The sequence below is a fragment of the Gymnodraco acuticeps genome, unplaced genomic scaffold (assembly GCF_902827175.1).
Source record: "Gymnodraco acuticeps unplaced genomic scaffold, fGymAcu1.1, whole genome shotgun sequence".
NCBI lineage: Eukaryota > Metazoa > Chordata > Actinopteri > Perciformes > Bathydraconidae > Gymnodraco > Gymnodraco acuticeps.
This window is the reverse complement of record NW_022990238.1, coordinates 424,224-444,069: the sequence shown is the minus strand read 5'-3', so window position 1 is coordinate 444,069 and position 19,846 is coordinate 424,224. Positions and strand designations below refer to the sequence as shown.

Below are 19,846 nucleotides of genomic sequence, written 5' to 3'. Positions count from 1 at the left end.
TCTCAGGGCATCTTAATATTTAAGAACCTATTAATGTGTTATACCAGATTAACGGGAATAATCTCAGCTAACTGACGATACAAACCATTTTTACCAAAACAAAACACAAGTCTCATAAGAAGCATCTAAATGACCCCTGAGCGAAAAATGCTAATGCTATAGGCACAGAACTCAAGATAAAAGTACCCGTATTACTTATCGTAGCTGCACATACAATATATCCGATTAAAACTGAGGTTCCACAGATTATTTAGGTATATAGTATCATCACTGAGTGATCCGAACTGGCGACAGGGAATGCAAACACAGACATCACAACAGTACCTTTACGTAGCTTTTACGGAAGATCCTCTCACCGTAGCTGTCAATCTGATCAAAAGACTTGTTCAATGGCATTAAAACGAGAAAAAACGCGACTGAATCGGTTAATCCATAGGTTGATAATGTTTCTGTGTAATATTTTTTTTAAATTTATAATCCATAATTCCATTTTTATGTAAAAATCGGAGAGTAAAAGTTAGCTGCTAATGGTAGCCACCAGAGTTATCGCAGCTTCCGGTTTTGGCTATGCATCAGTCTCACACACACATGACCAAATAAGGAGTATGTGGGAGTTCCCCTCGATTCCATTGGCTCTGACGGTTAGAAAGAGATGTCAATCAGCAAAATCGAGCAAGGGGGGCCAAAGATAGGTCAAATCCACCCAAATGACCCCAGATGCAAAATCTCTCTAAAAAGGTCAGATTTCACTTGTGTTGCATCAATCTTGATACAGGGTACTTATTATAAGTTGTAGTTTGGATTCCTAAAGCTTTTAGTCTACTATCCCATCATTCAAGGGTGGTTTTCACTATAAGTATTTTTGTTGTTGTTGGATGGACACAATAATTTACATTTTTTTACTGTGTTCAATCTGAATTTACTTTAAAATAAAAACATCTATATTGATTCTGACACTTCTACATCCAACTCACAGGTTTATCATTACTTTGAGAAAAAAGATTATTAATGTAACCCTTTTAGAAGGGAAGATATGGTCATTTGTTCTGGGAATGTCATTTTCGAGCCTGAGACCTGAAAAACAGGCTCGGGGCTTAAAGGCATTTTCCTGACATTAGGAAAACATATATTTGTTACTTCCCTCCACTAAAGACAAAATGATGACTGTCAGTAGCTGAAGAAGAAGTTATATTACTAATATCACAATGTTGAAATAAAGTAAAGTGCATTCATCACTTTACCTGAGTATAGTACACAAGTATGCATTTCAGAACAATATTACTGAATTTTTATGATTCACTCACTTGAATTTTGCAGCAGGTAAAAATGGGGTTAATTTATCATGCCAAATGCACTTTTTGATGTATTTTATACATAAATGTGTGTCCCCGGGCCGGTGTGCCGGGGAACTCACGCAGCATCAGAAAATAAAACCCCTTTCAATTTTCCTCCGTACCCAAATCTTTTAAAAACGGGGGTACAACGAGCGGACACAGATTTGCTGCTGATATGACGTCAAATCGGCGGCGGTCCCACAGAAAGTTGCTATCAGAAACAATGTCTGACGTGTTTTGGAATCTCGTCTTTGTTTACATTAGCAAGTATCGCTAACACTCAGAACTAACCTGTACTGGAGTGCACATGTGTTTAAAAAGCATGGAATAATCCTTGATGTGGTTTAGAACAGGATGGCGTTTTATGACAGCAGAATTTAACTTTATCTCCGGTAGAATTCTGATCAGGCATTAGCTCCGCCTCCTCTTTTCTTTTTTTAAGTTAAGGACCCAAAATCCGCGTTTCTCTAGAAGGGCTGCAAAAGAGGGGTATGAGCAGTATGAGGCATGGCTACAATGGGTGATCTGTTTGGTATTTTAAGCAAAAAACTTCACAGACATGTTTTGTATAGGTATGGCCCTACAATATATTTTTCCAATATAGCATAATAGGTCCACTTTAAATTACTCTATACACTGCTGGGTAGCTTGACCCATTATAATATATCATTTATTAGTTAATGTATTTTATGTTGTAGGTATAATTTAAATATGCAAAGTGGCTAAAGCTATCCATTAAAAGAAGAGAAATACATTGGAATAAAAAGTAGCATAACATGTGAATACTCTTGTACGTAAAAGGTGCTTTTTTTAAGTGCAGTACTTAAAATAAACATACTTAGTTACATTTTACCTTTGAGTATTTAAAGATGTGCACAGGTTCGAATTTAACAGCTGATTTTAATGATGACTTTGTTGTGGTTTTATGTTATTATAACCGTCCATCCTTTGACAGGAGCCCTCACACAAAGACTTAGAGAAATATATCAAATAATATACGAACCCTTATAAGTTCATTTGCATTTATTTTCATATTAAACAGTGTAATTATAAACATTTCATTCAATTACACTAAGCATGATAAATATGAAGTAAAAATATTTTTTTAAATCTACAAGTGTAAAGGACAGAATGAGTTCACGTCTCCTTTTGTGTCTTAATTTAACTGCTTTTAGCCGACGACTGATATGTTCCTCTGATCAACTCAACTTACAAAATTAAACCTCATACCTACAACTCAGTTACATAATTTCCCATTTACAGACAAAAAGGATTTACATTTACATACATCAGTACAGTTCAACATTAAGTTACATTTCTCAAATGTGCAAGATTAAGCAAATGTATACTGTAGTCAAATAAAACAAGATTTCCTTAAATAAATTTTCAAGTTGAACTGAAGCACAGGCTGCTGGTTTTTAACAGAGGTTGACATTACCTAAGATACAGTGCCTTCTGTATGGGGTGGGGGGGGGGGGACATCTTCTACTACAGGTGAAGTACAGCTGTTCATCAGGTCATCTGTGACGAAATCTTTAGGGTGTTTGAAGAACCACACAGTAACTGTATAACCTACAGTTTCAAAGAACTGCATTTTTATAGCTGTACACGGAAACCTTGGAAGGAAAGTAGATCTGGATCCACAACATTTTTGCATTTTGCTTCTTTACAGAAATACGAAACACAAACATCCGGTCAGCGCTGTGCAGCCGGAGACGACGTATGGCCTGCAAATGATAAATGCAATGACAAAATGCTCAAAAGTTCACCTGGACGAGGGGTCCTTAAGGAGGAAGATTATATCTGAACATGTTCATTAAGTTTGACACGTAGTAAAAAAAAAAAAGAAAAAGGCAGAAAACTCTGTTCATGACACTGATAAAAGGAGCAGTGTTTTGTTCTAGTAGTGAGTTTATGTGAAGCTTAAAGTCCCTGCACAGTACTGAAGAAACGCCAACACGTTCATCGGGCCATCCTATGAACTCAAATTTCAACAATTTAACGAAATTCATTGCACATTTGTTTACAAACAACTCATTTACATATCTTCATTCTGACATTTAAAAATAAAATCTCCCACTTTTTACACAATCTCAGTCGAGGTGTGATTTGAACATTTGTAGTGTTATTTAAATGGAGGAGTGCAGCTGTCTGTACAGCATCACAGGCACCGCGATAAGACCCAGTGACAAGTATTCAAAACCATCCGAGCTGCTTCCTGCACATTTCAGAGCATTAAACGAAGCATTACAAAATGTATAACTTGTCTGGGATCACATCTGTAAGGATAAATATGACAATCCTTATATACCACCAAGAACTCTTACTGAGATATCTCAAAAATATGAAACTTCTTGCTGTAAATGTTCCTTTCAAACACAGATATAGGAACATACAGTGTGTCCCCTCTGCAGAAGAGAGAATTTTAATTAAGGTAAATTCAAAGCTGCTACAGAAGGATACCACACAGTTTCTCTCCAATTCGGAGATTGTGACTTATAACACCCAACGAGAGGTTACGAAAAAACAAAACACTCTTCCAAAAAGAGGCAACCACTGAAATAATCGCACAACATGAAGGAGAAAATATAACAATGTAAGAGAAAAAAAAGCTTGGATCTTCAGTTTTGGGTCTGCTGAAATCAAAATAGCTTATTCCTATTTGGCTGTAGTGATACGTTTGCAGCCCAGTGTGTTGAATTCAGAGCATAACGTTGATTTTTTTTTTTGGTGATGCAAAAGTTCTGGACAATGAGTGCACTTTCGACACACAACGAAATGAAGCAGCCAAACACCTGGAATGTGCTCGATGAGTCCTTAAAGCAAACATTTAGAAACATTTTTTTTTCTGGAATTGCACTGAACTGAAATCACACACACTGATGTAGCTGGAGGGGTGATGTGGCTCAGACTGGAGCTGGGACGTGTGTGTTATATGCCGAGTCATTGTTCTCATGGCCGTCTCCATGTATGTAAAGAGCAATTCGGGCTGAGAGAAGCATCCGCGGTTTGACCCACAAACCGCGTCATTTGTCCTTATTCAGCCGTTTCCAAAAAAGTGCGAGTAGAGGTTCATTTTTTCATTAGTGTGATAATTTCACACTAGTCCTTTTCTCCATCTTCACTGCTTCCTAGAGTGAACAGAGGAAGAAGAGGTAAGTTTAACCATTTGATAAATATTATTCAAAGAAATCACTACTTATTATTATAAGCCCAATGAGCATGATGCATGAACAGTTTCCTGTAGTGAGTGAAGATAAATATTTGGATAGTGGCAATGTTATATACATTTATATAAATAGAAAAATAAAATATTGTGCACCAAGAAATGCACGAGATGAGATTAAGCGTAGTTTGACATTTTGTGAAACATGGTTTTTTGAGTGATGGCTAAGAGAGAATAGATCAATGTCACTCGTCTGTATGGTAAATGATGCTCAAGCCAGCTGATTAGCTTAGCTCTTTGTAAATAAAACATTGTTCCACAGCAGTTCTATTAGTTCTCTTATTAAAACGTTATATCAACCCGTTCTGGTTTTATAGGGGGAGAATGCGGGACTCTTTGCCAGGTCTATTAATATCCCGAAAAGAAGAAAACAATTATGCTAAGCTAACATTATGCTAGCCATACAGAAATAGTGGTGTCAGGGTTTTTATCCAACCCCTGGCAAGAAAGCAAACAAATCCAAAATGGGAACTATTCCTTTTAACCCCTTCAGGTTTGGAGCGACTGCACGCTCAACTTGCCTCCTTGCTCGATGTCGGAGTCGGTGAGATGTGTGAGGGAGAAGCTGGCGATGCTGGCCGGAGAGATGGAGAAGCGGGAGTAGTTTGAGGAGCCGGCCCAGCTGCTCTCCAGCCCCCGCCCTGCTGCAGGGGGGGGGGAGGTGAAGCGAGAGGCCGCAGAGGAGGACATATTCTTTGACATGGGGTTGTTATCTGTCTTGGGCGGGAAGGCAGGTGCGAGGGAGAAGTCATCATCCCACTCAAACCCACCACCTGCAGGGGTTTATAATCAGTCAGGGCATGTGATGACAGAGAAAATGTTCAGTACATTTGACAGGCTTCAAACTTTACCTTCTTCATCTGTGGAGCTTTCAGAGTTGGCGAACCGGTTCAGGTAGCTGGCTGAGGGCAGTGGGCTGCTGAACTCTGGAGCCTGATTGTGTGAGGAGTGGTCACCCAGTTCCTTGGTGGGGGTCTCCTACATCAGAAAGAGTTGCATTTAATTAGAAATGCTACACAAAAGTGAAATAACTAAATAGTTGGGGTGAATCTTAAATTATCACACAAAATCGATTCTCAGGTATTTTACAAAATCCAACAAAGCTTCACACATCTTTGACTTGGGTTGTAATATTGGTGTCTGTTAGTAGCAATGGGTAGGTCCTTTTGTAAAGAAACATTTAAATTAAAATAAGAATACCGTTTGTTCTTTAAAAAAAAAGAAGCCTCTTCCATCAACATCATCATGCCCCCCTCCCTAACCTTTATAAAGACAGAACTTGTTTTATATATATCCTGCTTACTTTTGAAGTAAACGGTTATTTATTTTTGAGTGTTCTTGTATTTTAATGTGTTATTTTATACCTCGGGACTGTGGGAAACAGTCTTTCGATCTTTCTGTGTGTACAAACATATTTTAAGATCGTCAATAAAGTTGACTTTGACTTTTGAACTTCACCTGGTCAAACAGGTAGACCGTGACATCATCGAAGAACGACACCGCTCTCCTGGAGTTTTCTTCACTCTGGGAAGATGACGCCCCGATGTTCAGCGAGGTGGGTTTCAACAAGCTCTTCAGGTTCTTTGCTCTGCTGTCGTCTGAGACAATAACGGGCACCGTGTGCACCGTCTCATCCTCGCTCTCTGAACTGGAGGTGTGCAGCTGGTATCCACGGACATCATCGTCAGAGTCCTCGCTGTTCTCGTCCTCCTCGTCCGCTTCCCCCCCGTCCTCCTGTCCGTCTGAACCGTCCCGCCTCCCCAGGAAACGCCCCTCCATGTCCGGCTCTTTTATTTTATGACTATCACTGGCGTAGGTCCGTGTGAGTTTAGCGTGACCCGAGGTCTCCTGCACCGGTTTTGAGGGGGGGACGGGAGGAAGTGGAGAGGAAGCTTCTAGATCATCTGATGGTTGATCAAGAGATGTGCCGTCTTTGAACAAGTCCTGTTTGTTTTCATCTTCATTCTGACTGTTGGTTTCCCCCTTACATTTCTCTGTGATTTCTGAATCTGGTAATATGCCATGAAGAGTGGGTGTTTCTCCATTGGCCTGTGCTTGGGAAGTTTCTCTCTGAGAAAATAAAGAATTGACATCTTGCTCCACGCCGATCTCGAGTGCTGGACCTCCATGAACCCCGCTGGCCTCCTCAGTAGAGTTCCTCAGCCACGTGGCCTGTCTAGAACCTCCTGCTGCCGCCTCTTCAGACTTCTTCTCAGGTTCTGATTCATTGTCTGAGAAGTAGGCCGAGTCTCTGTAATTACTGGCCATAACTGGCTCCACAGCAGGTGCTACCTCATCTTGTTGCTCGCCCTCGATAGGATCCTCCCTGTGAGGCTCCAGCACAGCCTCTACTTCAGAGATGATGATTTCCGGTGGAACCAGAGCTCCTGCTGCCGCGAGTTCCTCGTTCTCCTCCTCTTCTTTGGCAACACTCATGCCATTTTTAACGGGGGATTGGTCCATGACATTAGGCTGAGAGTTCCACTCAGGAGACTCAAGGTTCTCTGTCTCATACCCACTGTCTGATATTTTGTACGGTGGCTGGAGTTTGTGTTGGGCTGTTTGAGCACTTAGCTCTTCTCCTTGTTCCCCGAGCCTGTGGATGTCAAGAGAGTCTAAAGAGTCTGGTGTCTCGGCTGAATCATCCACAGTTGGTAAGGTGGTGGACATGCTGTCTTCCAGTAAACTGTCCTGGCTGATCTGGTCCAGAGACGGCCCAGAGACCAACAGAGAAGATCTGTCCGTAGGGCGCCCATTAGTATCCATAAAGGATTCTTCATGGTCAGACAGAGTGGTTTCCAGCTCGATGTCCTCAATGAGTTCACTCAACAGATCGTTACTCGTGAGGTCTTCATTGTGTCCAATGTCCGATGCTTGGACTTGCATGTCATCAGGCATTTGATTTACTACGGAATGAACATTATCCTCTGAGGTTCCTAGGTCGTCTTCAAGGCTGGGGATTTTGGCATCTGTGCACAATGAGTCTGTAGTGGCACTTTCAGAAAATGCGAGGGTGTGGTCATCAGTTGGACTGACGATACCCTCAAACATCTCGGAGGTAGAATCAAAACCAGAGTCTATACCTCTGACTGAGGATTGCAGTGGACCGAGGGTTTCTGTGGAAGAACAATTACTAACTGGCAGCTGGTTGCTTGTGTTGTCTTCTGTGACCACGGTAATGAAAGGCACCAGTTTCTCATTTACCACCAGCGAGGGACATGACTCCCCCAAGCTGGTTTTCGAAGAGTCTAAAGATTCCTGTCTGGAGGATGTGCTACTTGCTGCAGGTTGTAAGTAAGTGTCTGCTGGGATTAAGCTGCCCAAATTCTCCATATTGTCCCAAGATCTCATCTTGAATCTTTCTTCTGGTTCGTGGGTGTGGCCAGGAAAGAGAAAATGATCCTGTGGACTTAACCTGTCCTTCATCAGGTGCTGGTCTTTGAGAAACATAAAGTTATCAGCTAGTTTTTCCATGTTCAGAAGTCTGTTCACACCTGTGCTCTTCCTCTCCTCTTCTACAGAATCTGTGGGGTGAAGGGCTTCTGAAGAATCCCCTAAAAAATAATCCCCGTAGCTTTTATCTGTATCCACCTCCTGGACTACTAAAGGTGCAACATCACGGAAAGGGTTGCCATTGCGCTCTGGAAGCTCCATAAAACCCTGTCTCCAGGAGGGAGAGTCTTCCTGCTTGGACCCCCCGTCTGTGAAAATGTTGGTGTGGTATGGACTGTCATTTTCAAGAGACGACCAGATGTGGCTGTCTGGCAAATACGAGTCCTTGGAGTCTATACTTTGGTGGAAAAAGTCTGCATCTGTACTAGACTCATCCAGGCGGACATCTTGGAGGACAACAAAGTCTTGACGCCCTGAGCTGAAGTCCATGTCTTGTCCTCTATTCCCATCCTCCTCAACAGTGCTCTCCCCTTGTTCTTCTAGTTGTATGTAATATTCATTTCCATTAGATGGCTTCTGTGCATCGAACACTGGTACGATGCCAGGAATCCCTGAAGGAGTGTCCCCACTTTCTATGGCCGCTGCTCTGGCTCCATGGTCGGGGAAGTGGGCCTGGATGTCTTCAGTGGAAACAGGGAAGAACATGCTGTGATAGTTGAGTGTCGTGTCCAAGCCTGAGCGCCCATGGTTGCCCTCATAGTGGTCGTGCTTGGCTGCCTCCCAAACGTACTCAAAGCTGAGACCTTTGCTTGTTTCAGTAACGGTAAGAACTTCGTCGATCTCTTGTCGCAGGGCGTCGTCAGCAAACTGATCCAAGATTGGATAAGAGGAGTGGCTGATGGTGTTCTGTCGCGCGATAGGGTTGGGTTTGAGAGCATCCCAGCGTTGATCAAAGTCTTCTTCTATGTCCTTCTGGCCTTGCATGCGCAGGTAGATGAGCAGACGGTGCACTTCCTCCGCAGTGGCCCGTTTGTCTGGAGACAGCCAGCAGAACTGCAGGACCTCGTGCCTGAAGTTACAGGAAAAACACATTAGACACATTTAAAAAAAAAGGTAAATAACCTGATTTAAGAAGATATAACTTTACTTTTTGTCTGTTTTTTGTTGAAATGGATCTTAACCAAAGACATACCATCTGTCAGAATAAGGAAGATCCAGCTGTGGCTTGAAGGGTTTGACTTGTTGCTCCTTGATCACATGATGGAGAACCTCCCGGTCAGAAAGATGTGGGTACGGCTGAACCGCATTCTCAAATAGCTCCCACAATGTGACCCCCAAGGCCCTATGGACAAATCACATCAACACAGTTGTTAAAACCCATAACACATAATGGGGTGAGCTTTTATGGCTACCCAAACCTACAATAACAATAACATAAATACAAATATTATTCCTAAAGCAGCATTAATAAAAGCAAGTTGGGGAACATTTTGAATCTCAACATCTTGATATTGAGGGGGAAAGTCTGGCTCTTGACTAAAGCAACCTTACGTAATTCTGCCATTTACGACTTGAGAGCATTTGGGCAATGAGTTGTAAAGTCAGCGAGAGGCTGAAAAGATGCTTAGTTGGTGCAGTGTCAGTGTCTTTTTCCCATCTTTTGGAAACTTTCCAGATTGTTTAGGATTTACAAGTTCTGTCTGCAAATACAAGAGCTTGATTTCTCAGCAATAAGCCAGAGGTGTACTGCAGAGTAATTCATTATGCTCGTCTTATTCCAAAAACACCCTTCACATGTCTAGTATTACAATATATTTATAAAGTCCCTCAGGAGAAACGGGGGAGGAAAGGTTTTAAATATATTTGGATAAGATTCAGGGTCTCTCAGACACTATGAGTTACGTTTGTTTTTTGTAAATGTCCTGTCGTGTCAGTGAGGTACCTACCACACATTGCTGGGCTTGGTCTGCTCCATAGTAATCACCCCCCCATGGCGCTCGCCCACCAACTCAGGAGCCAACCAGCGGAGAGGTGCAAACACATCATCCTCTGTGATGATGTAATCCTCCTGTTGTGAAAAACAATCAGTCACGTTATCAGCTATGTTTATGAAGCAGATAATCATGCACACACCAACCCATTAAAGAACACACATTGACTGTTCTCCTAGCTCTCATTGAGGCAGATCACTCACGTCGCCTCTCCCTTTCTTTACAGAAATAGACTCACTGGGTGACCTTATCCTGTGCGTATTAAATTCAGACAGCCAAAGTGACGGATCGGCGGTATTTAAGGAATGCAGCAGACAGAAGTGTCTTGTGGGATATGCAGCGTGTCTAGTTACAGGAGGAGACCATTTGAATGCTTCCCTGAAACATGCTATTGATCAATGGCAAACACCTGCACAGCATATATTTGATTATCTGTGAGGTCATCTGGAGCTGGTTGCACAACAAACAGCGACACTTCAGAAATGCAACTTGAGATCATAGCCTGACATCAGTTGCACAAAGTGGAGCAGTTCTGAACCGTCCTAAGAGAGAATAAGTTGTTGAATTTGGTCAATTAAAGCCCTTTGAAAACATGAAAACATGGCTTCAAGTTACTTATCTCTCATTGATCTGCCCTGTACAAGAATAGAACAGTTGCAAGGGCATTTAACAGGCCACTTTGACAGGAACAACTATATAATGCACTGCAGTATCTTTATGTTTTTATGACCAGTAATGATCAAACATTTACTCATCTAATTTTGGTTTGTTCTTCTCAATATTAAAACACCATCTATGTTCTAGATTAGAGTCTGGAGCTCAATGTGGATTGGATAACATGTATTATATAAGCCTCATTCAGTTGTACAAACATGCTTGAAGGTCATAAATAAGGAAAAGCAAACAGAAACGTTTGAGCTGCCTGATTCGTCAAGGTGATATCACAGATGTTTTATTTAAGTATGCAATTGGATCTTTGCCTACAATGTGTCAGAAATCGAATATGAACAGCTGTTTTTTAAATACACGCGTTTTCACTCAGATTTAGCCCAGGAAAGTTGGTTAGCGTCATGTCCATTGAGGAGTTAAACTAATGTTCTTGGTGAATAAACCAGTGTGTTTTTCTTTTAATGTTTATTTTATTAGCTTTTCTTTTTAATGACTGATTTTAAATGCCATTTTCTTAATCTCTTTCATTTTTTGTAAAGCACTTTGAATTGCCTTGTGTTGGAAAGTGCTATATAAATAAACTTGCCTTGCCTTGTAGTGTACACTAGCCAGCCCCTGGTGTTATGCAGCAGCTCCTCACAGTATATGACATATATATTGCTTACTTTGTATCTGTAGGGTCCGATTCCATAGTCTCCCACTTTGACTGTAAGATCTCCGGTCAGGTAGCAGTTCCTCAGAGCCAAATCACTGCGGGAGCAAAGAGAATATAAGCATGAACACATCTGGACGGATTTCATACTTCACAAATTCACAACTGCAAAATCCTTCTGATGATGAAGCTCGCAGACTAGACATGTTCAGGTATATAAATGTATAGCTCTCAGCAAAAAACAAAACACTGACCATTATTGCATCTCGATAAACTTTATAGTGAACGTATGAATAAGTGAAATAGTCAATAAGGGCTAATGATTCTGGAAACGGTCTGAACCCCTTGAGAAAAGACGTGGTAAAAATAGAAATAGCTATTGACAGATTGTGTGGAATAAAATACATCATCAGGCTACATTTCCTTTAAAATAATTCACTACATGTTTGCAACAGGGTGGGGAAACTCATGAAAGTATACAATATTTAAGATCATTGCATATATAATATATAAGACTGGTAGAATGTGCTGGAGGCCGCCACATGTTTTGCTTTTGACGTCCCCTGACTCCATATCCTTGTACAAAGCCCTGAAGCCCTAAGACAACCTCATAAGGCGAAGGAGTCTGGCAAGGATCACAAATGACTTTGGCAAGTGTATAAAATTCTTCTTGTGTCATTTGCGTCTAGTCTTCACCTTGCAACAACACTCAAACGGGGGCTATTCCTGACCCGTGCATACAGCAGCGGGATACAGTTTCTAGAGGGAAACACAGGATGGCGTTGTGGAGCTGGAGGAGGTTATTTTGTTTTTTTTGGTAAATGATTGAGTGTTCTTGCATTTTAATGTGTGAGTTTTTTTACACCTCGGGACTGTGGGAAACAGTATTTCGATCTTTCTGTGTGTACAAACATATCTTGAGATTGACAGTAAAGTTGACTTTGACTTTGATATGGTGGTTAATTCCAACTGAATGAAAAGGCAGGGGCACTGTGTACAAGTTTAGATAATGACAAACACTGCTGACACCAGGAGTCAGGGGCCCAGCGAGTGTCAGGCCAACTGAAACCCCTGTAAGATAAATGGAGATTTATTTTAAACTCTTCGCCTCCCTGTCCCTCTTTTGGCTGAGGCCTGACTTACACTAATACAGCAGGAAGGAAACAGGTCCAACATCTTAACCTCATAAATTGAAATGTGCCATGGCATGGATCCCTAATATACCATCAAACAAAAGGTTTTAGCTCATTTCAACAAGCAGTGACTTGTTTGAACTGTAATCAATAGGGGGAAATGACAAATACATATATTTTTTAAATAGTTATAAATGCATTTGATATTTAGTCTTTAAAACATAGGAAGCTGAGCGTTTCTCCTCACACCATTGATAGGACATTTACACTCAGGAATAATGCAGATCAAGACTTTTACAACCCTTTGGATCCTTACAAACATGTCCCGTCTGTTTTGTATGTATTTATGCTATGTTTTTATACAGTTGTTGATGTACAGCACTTTGTTCAACTCTGTTGTTTTTAAATGTGCTATAGAAATCAAATGGATTGGATTGGATGGCTGCTACAGATTCACAATCTACACTGTAAACGTGGCAGTGCTTAAAAAGTTCCGTAAAGCAATGGCTGAACGATGCCTTTGGAAACTCCCCTTCCCGTGAGTTTGAAAAAGCATATATTCAGATGTTTCGGAGCCCTGTTCTCACCTCTACATTGCAGAGCCGAGGTTTCAGCTTTGGGTATCAGCCCCCACAGCCCCGAGGGTTTTGTGTCTGCACCATCAATCAGCTATCATCCAGTTTAGCCAGCATGGAGCAGCACTTATCATTCAAAGGGCTTCTTTTTTTCCTTTTACATTTTTGAATAAAAGTGCCACTGAAATATTTTTACGATTGCAAATCAAATCTGTCCACATGGAAGGGAAGCTTGTAAACCCCCCCCTCAGGTTGTAACAAGGATTAAAACACAACGCCCAATATGAGGCTATCCTTTTACATGCAAAGAGCAGAATCATCATATCCTTCTGGCTGCGGACAGCTGACACTGTGGCAATGCATGGGAGCTGTGTAATTGGAACCCTCCGAGCTTATTCTGAGCATGCAGAATAGAGCTGATGAGCGGAGCGTCGTAAGTTACACCCCCCCCCCCCACGTTCTGTACCCTGCTGGCTGCGAGAGGCCAGACATCCAGTACGCGCTGGGGTAAAAATGAAAATGAAATGCAGCCCTTCTGCTGTACACACCTTTTTTGGAGAACACAGTTCCTCCTGAGACTTGGGCAGTAAGCAGTAACTACGTCATAAGTAAAACCAACAGTTGGCTTAAGTTTCTAAAGTCCTATTTTATGAGGTTTGTGTCAAGTGACATAACACAGACAGTAATTACTATTAATCACTTACCACACATTTGAGTGTTATTCCGTCAATACATGTATGTATCAATGTGGAATTGTTTAATTTGAAATATATCACATTTCAGATGTTTTTTTCAACCCTTAAAACGCCTAATTACAAAAAATCGCACTTGACACGAGCAGTCTACTAAATGACACAACAAAAAAAGTATTAAAATAATGATGTTTTCATTAAGTAATACCCATTTAGTTGTGAAAGATTCTGAATTATTAAAGGAAACTGGGGCAGAAAAACACAAAATGTTGGCTCAGTGATAAATATATAACATCTGTGGGTAGAGGAAGTCATCTAGATATTGAAAGTGTTTCTGTCACAGAGAGAGTGAGTATTACTTTAAACATCAGCTCACGTCCTTGACAGACAAACAGAATGCTTATCTTAGTGGCTCTTAAACATGTGTGCTAGCTAAAGTGTTGCAATTGTGAAGTGCTACCTGTGCAGGAAGTTGTTTTTGTGAAGGTGAGTGACACCGGCAGCGATTTCGCAGGCCATCCTCTGCAGCTGCAGCAACTCAGCGTTCCTGAACATCCAATCCTGCTGAGACAGGAAGCCCCGCAAATCCCCCTGCAAACACGCAAACACAGCTAAATTAGCACAACAAAATCCAACATAAACAATCAATAAATCCAGAAGAATCAGAGGAAAGGGGCTAGATAAATGCAGTGTGCAGAAGCCTCCACACGGGGGCAGTAGACCCTCCTGCTCCTGTCTCCTCAGCACTTCTCACTGCGGATGTGAGAGAGCACCAAATAAGGCTAACGCTGTTTAGTGAACAGCGATGCTCTGTCACAGAGATTTATAAATAAAAGAGTTCAGTTCAGGTCAGTGAAATAAACTGTGCTTGTGTCCGGTCAGGTTTCGGAGCGCATGAGTGGAGAAAACAACAAGGTGTCCCCTGAGGGAAGCAGGTCAAGGTACTTCGACTTCATTAATTACCCCACATGAAAAACATAACGACACACATCGTTTGAGATCATGTCAAAATGATCACAGTGAGAATCTGAGAATGTTATTCTGGAACAAAGACCAAGATTTAGATGTCGTGCCACAAAAAGGCAGAACAAAGTGTGTTCAGCCTTGAAAAAATGAAGATGTCCCAACTGTTTTATATCATCTTAAACAGTACAATACATGAAATACACAGTCATCAATTTGAGAAACTGTTTCGGACATGTTTTACTATTAATCGAATATGCCAAATGATCGATCGAGAAAGAAATCTGCAGATAAGTAGATAAACATTGTTATCTACAGCTCTTTTGGGATCACAGGCTCAAAGATCTGTCTGTGGTTGGACTGAGTCCTGAGGGGCTGTACATCTGAATTACATCAAGCCGTGTGCAGGATCACAGAGCTGGTGGGAAACTGTAGTTATCATTCCCCAACATGTGTAATGGTCGGGACACATTTGTTGTATACGGTAGGGCTGCTCGATTATGGCAAAAATCATAATCTCGATTATTTGGGTCAATAATTGTAATTGTGATTATTAAATGCGATTATTCATTGACTTTGAAAACATCCATTTATTGGAGAAAAACAATTTGAACAGTATGTTTTTAACAGTTGATTACCCTGAACTTTAAGTATAATTCAACTGAAAACACAAAAAAAAAAATCTTTTTATTTCGATTACGTTGTTTTCATAATCATTGCAAGCCATAATCTTAATCACGATTAAAATATGATTAATTGAGCAGCCCTAGTATACGGGCAGAGGACATTTAAAAGATAGTGTCTTTAACTGTAAAGCAAAGGGTCCTTTAAGTTTTGCGTTCTTTTGAGATCATGTGCTGGAGTGAAGGAGACTTGTGATTAGCCGGAGAACCGAGCTTCCCTGAGGAATAAGCTACGAGGAACATAATGTACACACATGAGATTCCCCACTGTATATGAGGTGAGGAGGCTTTTGTTCAATCACATGCAGTTACTGAGCGTTTGCGTGTGTTTACAAAGGCTTTCATTTTCCCTGGGCTATCTCACTTCAAGCAGCTTATATCAGTCGTCTTACGTAAGCAGCATAGTTTGCGTCGACCACATTTACCCCCACACGAAAACAACTCTGAGAAGCCGTCTTCACAGAAGGGCTATATGCAATGTATGGTAAGCGATAGCCGCTGCCCGTCTTTTTCGGTGAAGCCTCCGCAGCAGGTGATTAGGTCTGGGTTTCAGAGGCAGGGTTTAATGCCGTTATAAAAAACAACATTAACATTGAAAGGCAAAAACAATTAGGCCTTGTGTCTGACTCTTAAATAAAGAAGTATGTACTAAGTTCCTAATGCACAGATTCATTTCTGGCTCAGCCATCTCGTGATCGAGTTATGTAAAAGAAAAAAAATCAAGCGGATTAAATCCTCTAAGCCCCTCGTGGATACTTGAAGTTGGCTATATTCAGATTACTGTTAATTTTTGTAAGATAAAAAACTATTTGTCCATTGAGTAAAGGCTAATGTGAAATCTAAACTAAAGTAATGTGATATGGTTACAATGGTTTTAATATGCACCAAGGCAAAGAGAGTCTTTGTTAAACTAAGTTATATAAAAGGATGAGTTGCAATCAATAGAGCCTAATAGCCTATGGAAGTAAAGAAAGGACACCGACCACATATAGGCAACATTACCCACGAGCTCAATGATAATGCTAAATACGCCTATAGGCAGCGCATGGTCAGTAATGCACAACTTAATAAATGCCATGACAGATCGCTTCCATAACACTGTGAGAATTGTTGCTTTAATGACGGTAATAAATGGAGGAGATCAACAACTTTGGAAAGCCATAAGTCAGCTGGCTTATGTCCGAGACCCTGAACCAGAGAGGGGTCTGACTAACGTCATGTCCGGGCACCAGGCAGGAGATCCATGCATTAGAAGCTGTCACTCAGACTGTCGTATGTGGCATTCTGGGCTCCTGCACCAGTTGCTTGATGTATTTTGATGTCGAAAATGCTTTGAGTCAGGGTTACCCGGCACGGGTGATATGGGACAGAAAAAACGGCATCAATCACCGGGCTGTCCGAGGGAACGACACAGTATATTGGCTTTTTGGGATTCATTTTGTCCAGTGCGCAGCTGCGGTGTCACATTTCAACTTTTGGCATCCCGAGGATGATTGACATTGACTGAAGTAGTAGGAGGACACGGACGAATCGACTTTGGCTTGACATTTAAGATCAAAGCGGGTTTTAACGCTTTTTTAGCAGTTAAGTATTCTATGGGAGTTTGTATGGGTAAGTATGGAACATGTAAGGTATTTATTTTAAAAAAGATAACATGTTTTGTGTAAGACAATCCTACTTGGATCCAGTCCTCAAAGCTCTTTATCCAACAAGGGATAACGGGCATTGACATCATCAGTCAGTTGTGCTTCCCTCACAAATTATCACCTTCAACAAACAGGACCAGGACTTCCCACGCCATCTTCCATAATGACTCGCAGTCACTTGTGATAAGTCACTCACCTTGACTAATTTCCATCTCTTGTCGGAGACGTCACTAAAGCTGGCTGGGAAAGACCACAATGCCAGGACCGGGCAGCTGGACAATACCCCGGCCCCTCGAAGTTATGTAATGTCCGGCACGATGAGCCAAAACATTACCATGTGGGACAAATGGGAGGCAGGGTGGGGGCGGAGCATTGGTGCCAACTAAACATCATAAATCTGTTTCATTTTGTTCAGCATGCATACTGAAGAAGTCAATCAAAATCCAAGGAGTGTCAATTATTTGTTTACGCGCTGCACATTTACAGAAACGCAACTAATGCATAGAATGAACATTTGAGTCCACGAGCAGGATGTGATGTTTCGCTCTAAAACTGTGAAGGCTCAGGTTGTACAGACTCATTAACTGTTACCAAAAAAAGGACATCCTGTATCCTGTCATCGAGGAGTCAGTGGGTGGACAAGTCCACCCAGACACACCTGGGTCTCATACACTCACACAAATACAAACACACTGCAGCACCCACACCAAAGATGATTTATGACTGGCAGGGTGGGACAAGGGTCATCTAATTCGACAGGACCCTCACAGAGAGATGTAAAGTTAAGATTGTAAGCGGAGTGAGTGATTGTTATCACATAAGTGTTTAATCCCAGTCCGTGCTTTGCCCACTTGGGGGCAGCGGAAACAAGTTGTTAACAGTTGCTTTATAAACATGCAGCCGTTATGAGCAACGTTCAGAGGGGTGTTTCTGGACACCTGCCAAATGCATTTCCAATATTCACCCTTTATTAGCTCAGTTTTGGTCTCTACCAACTCCTGAGGGAATTCTAAGAGAATGAAACAGTTAAGTTGATCATCTGAACTGCACCATTAGAGCTCTGTAAAGCCGTGGGGATGCATTCATATTAACCTTTGTTTATTAACATCTTAGCAGAAGTCTGAGCTCTTCAAGTACACTCTCTGTAGGACCATCAAAACCAGCGACATTGTTTATCATTGTCATTTCATATAATGTAATTAGGATAAATATATGTATAAGAACTATGAAAATAATGACCAGTTGCAACTAAAGATACTTACAATTACAAGAAAATACAATAAAACAAAAGCTAATTAAGTTGACTGATAAACTAAAGCAGTTAAATCGGACCCTTGAAAGCAGCATGCATGGACTATTAACGTAAATGTTGACATCCTAAGGCAGGTTTTGAGGCTCTCTCGTTGGTGGAGATCATCACATGTTGAGATGTTTCGAATATTATTGCTCCTACTCCATAAGATAAAGAAGTTATATTGTGCAAAAAGCTACTATACTTGTCATCGTAAAAGTTTGTCTTGTTGAGATAAATCAAACAGACAGCAAGGGGGTGCATATTTTTAGGTTTACGTTTTTGGCTTCTTGCATTGGTCACTGGGCACCACACGGGTTTCTTTACGAACAGCTTAGTTGACTTTAGTCCGAACTCAACGGTCTCCAACGGTCTCAAGACGCTACCCATAAAAATGCACAAACACAGCAACTGGTGTAGTCGACACCAGAGGAGCGTAAATCGAGCCTGTGGCTTTACTGGGTGAGGTGGGAATGTGAGAGGTCCCAGGCTTACACGAGCCATGCAACTTTAGGCAAAAGAAGGTAGGGAGGTAGGAGTGGGAGGGGTGGGATCTTCCTGCATGCACACCCAGAATAGGTGAAGGGAAGCAGTGGATAAATCAGCTGCCATGGCAGGACTCTCTTCAATATGTTGTGATGAACAGAGCGGCTAATTTAAGATTGAGATAGTAGGCTTTCAATCCGGATGGTCACTAGGGCAGGTCAGATATGCATGCTTGCGGAACAGTTTTTAAAGGGGTCTTGCCCTGGGAATTAGTGAGCTTAACAGACTGACACGAGATCTTTCTCAAATGTCTCAATTAACGAAGCTTTTGGGCGGTAGATTAAGCAAGCCGTGTCAATACTTGGACACTGGTACAGGACTGCATGTTAAATTAAGGAAGAATTATTAGCCAATATTAGGCAGTACGTTTCAAAATTGCAGATCTACAGTAGAATGTAAAAAAAAAGGGGGTTGTGTCGTTTATGCAAATACACGGCAATACATTCAGCGCCTTTCGGTCACTCACCATTTCACAGTACTCAAACACAAGCAGGAAGGGGATGGCCTCGACACACTGTCCCAGGCATTGGAGGATGTTCGGGTGCTGCAGCACTCTGTAGAGACACAATAACACAAAGCATGTTACTACTGATGTTAATTAGGGCTTCACTAGCTTCGCAGTAACACCTTCAAATAATATCTGTAAGATTTGAAAGGAGATTCTGTCTGATGCAATGTCTACGAGGGAAGTTAGAGGGTGCTGCTCACATTACAGTGATACAGTCATAGAGCTATTTCTGTCCACATTCACGTATGCATTTCTTGCTGAAAATGCATACTCAGATTAGTAAAGGTGTTATTAAAGAAAATATATAAACTACAATGTATAATATTGTAACTATAGATCACCTGATAAGTACAACGTGAAACCAATTAAAAGTGTTTAGTCGAAATGAATGTGTGTACCTGTATGGATCCCCCTGCTGCAGGAAATCATTCTGCTCCTTGCCACTTGCATTAGCTTTTAACTCCTTCACCACCACTCTGGCTCCACCGGGATCCGTGTAGATTTCACTCAGAAGGACCTGTTATTAATACATGACGACACTTTA

General features: G+C 41.4%; 1 protein-coding gene across 1 annotated transcript in view; it reads right to left on the bottom strand.

Moving 5' to 3' along the window:
- Nucleotides 1-2,342: 2,342 nt before the first annotated feature.
- Nucleotides 2,343-19,846, bottom strand: part of lmtk2 (lemur tyrosine kinase 2) — a 31,761-nt gene continuing 14,257 nt past the window's right edge. The window contains exons 5-14 of the mRNA XM_034219626.1: nucleotides 19,701-19,819; nucleotides 19,261-19,348; nucleotides 14,126-14,256; nucleotides 11,279-11,363; nucleotides 9,900-10,021; nucleotides 9,146-9,295; nucleotides 6,019-9,022; nucleotides 5,412-5,538; nucleotides 5,082-5,333; nucleotides 2,343-4,465 (exon numbers count right to left, since the gene is read on the bottom strand). Of these exons, the coding sequence (XP_034075517.1) occupies nucleotides 4,437-4,465; nucleotides 5,082-5,333; nucleotides 5,412-5,538; nucleotides 6,019-9,022; nucleotides 9,146-9,295; nucleotides 9,900-10,021; nucleotides 11,279-11,363; nucleotides 14,126-14,256; nucleotides 19,261-19,348; nucleotides 19,701-19,819 (4,107 nt within the window). The 3' untranslated portion in view covers nucleotides 2,343-4,436. The remainder of the gene's footprint in view (nucleotides 4,466-5,081; nucleotides 5,334-5,411; nucleotides 5,539-6,018; nucleotides 9,023-9,145; nucleotides 9,296-9,899; nucleotides 10,022-11,278; nucleotides 11,364-14,125; nucleotides 14,257-19,260; nucleotides 19,349-19,700; nucleotides 19,820-19,846) is intronic.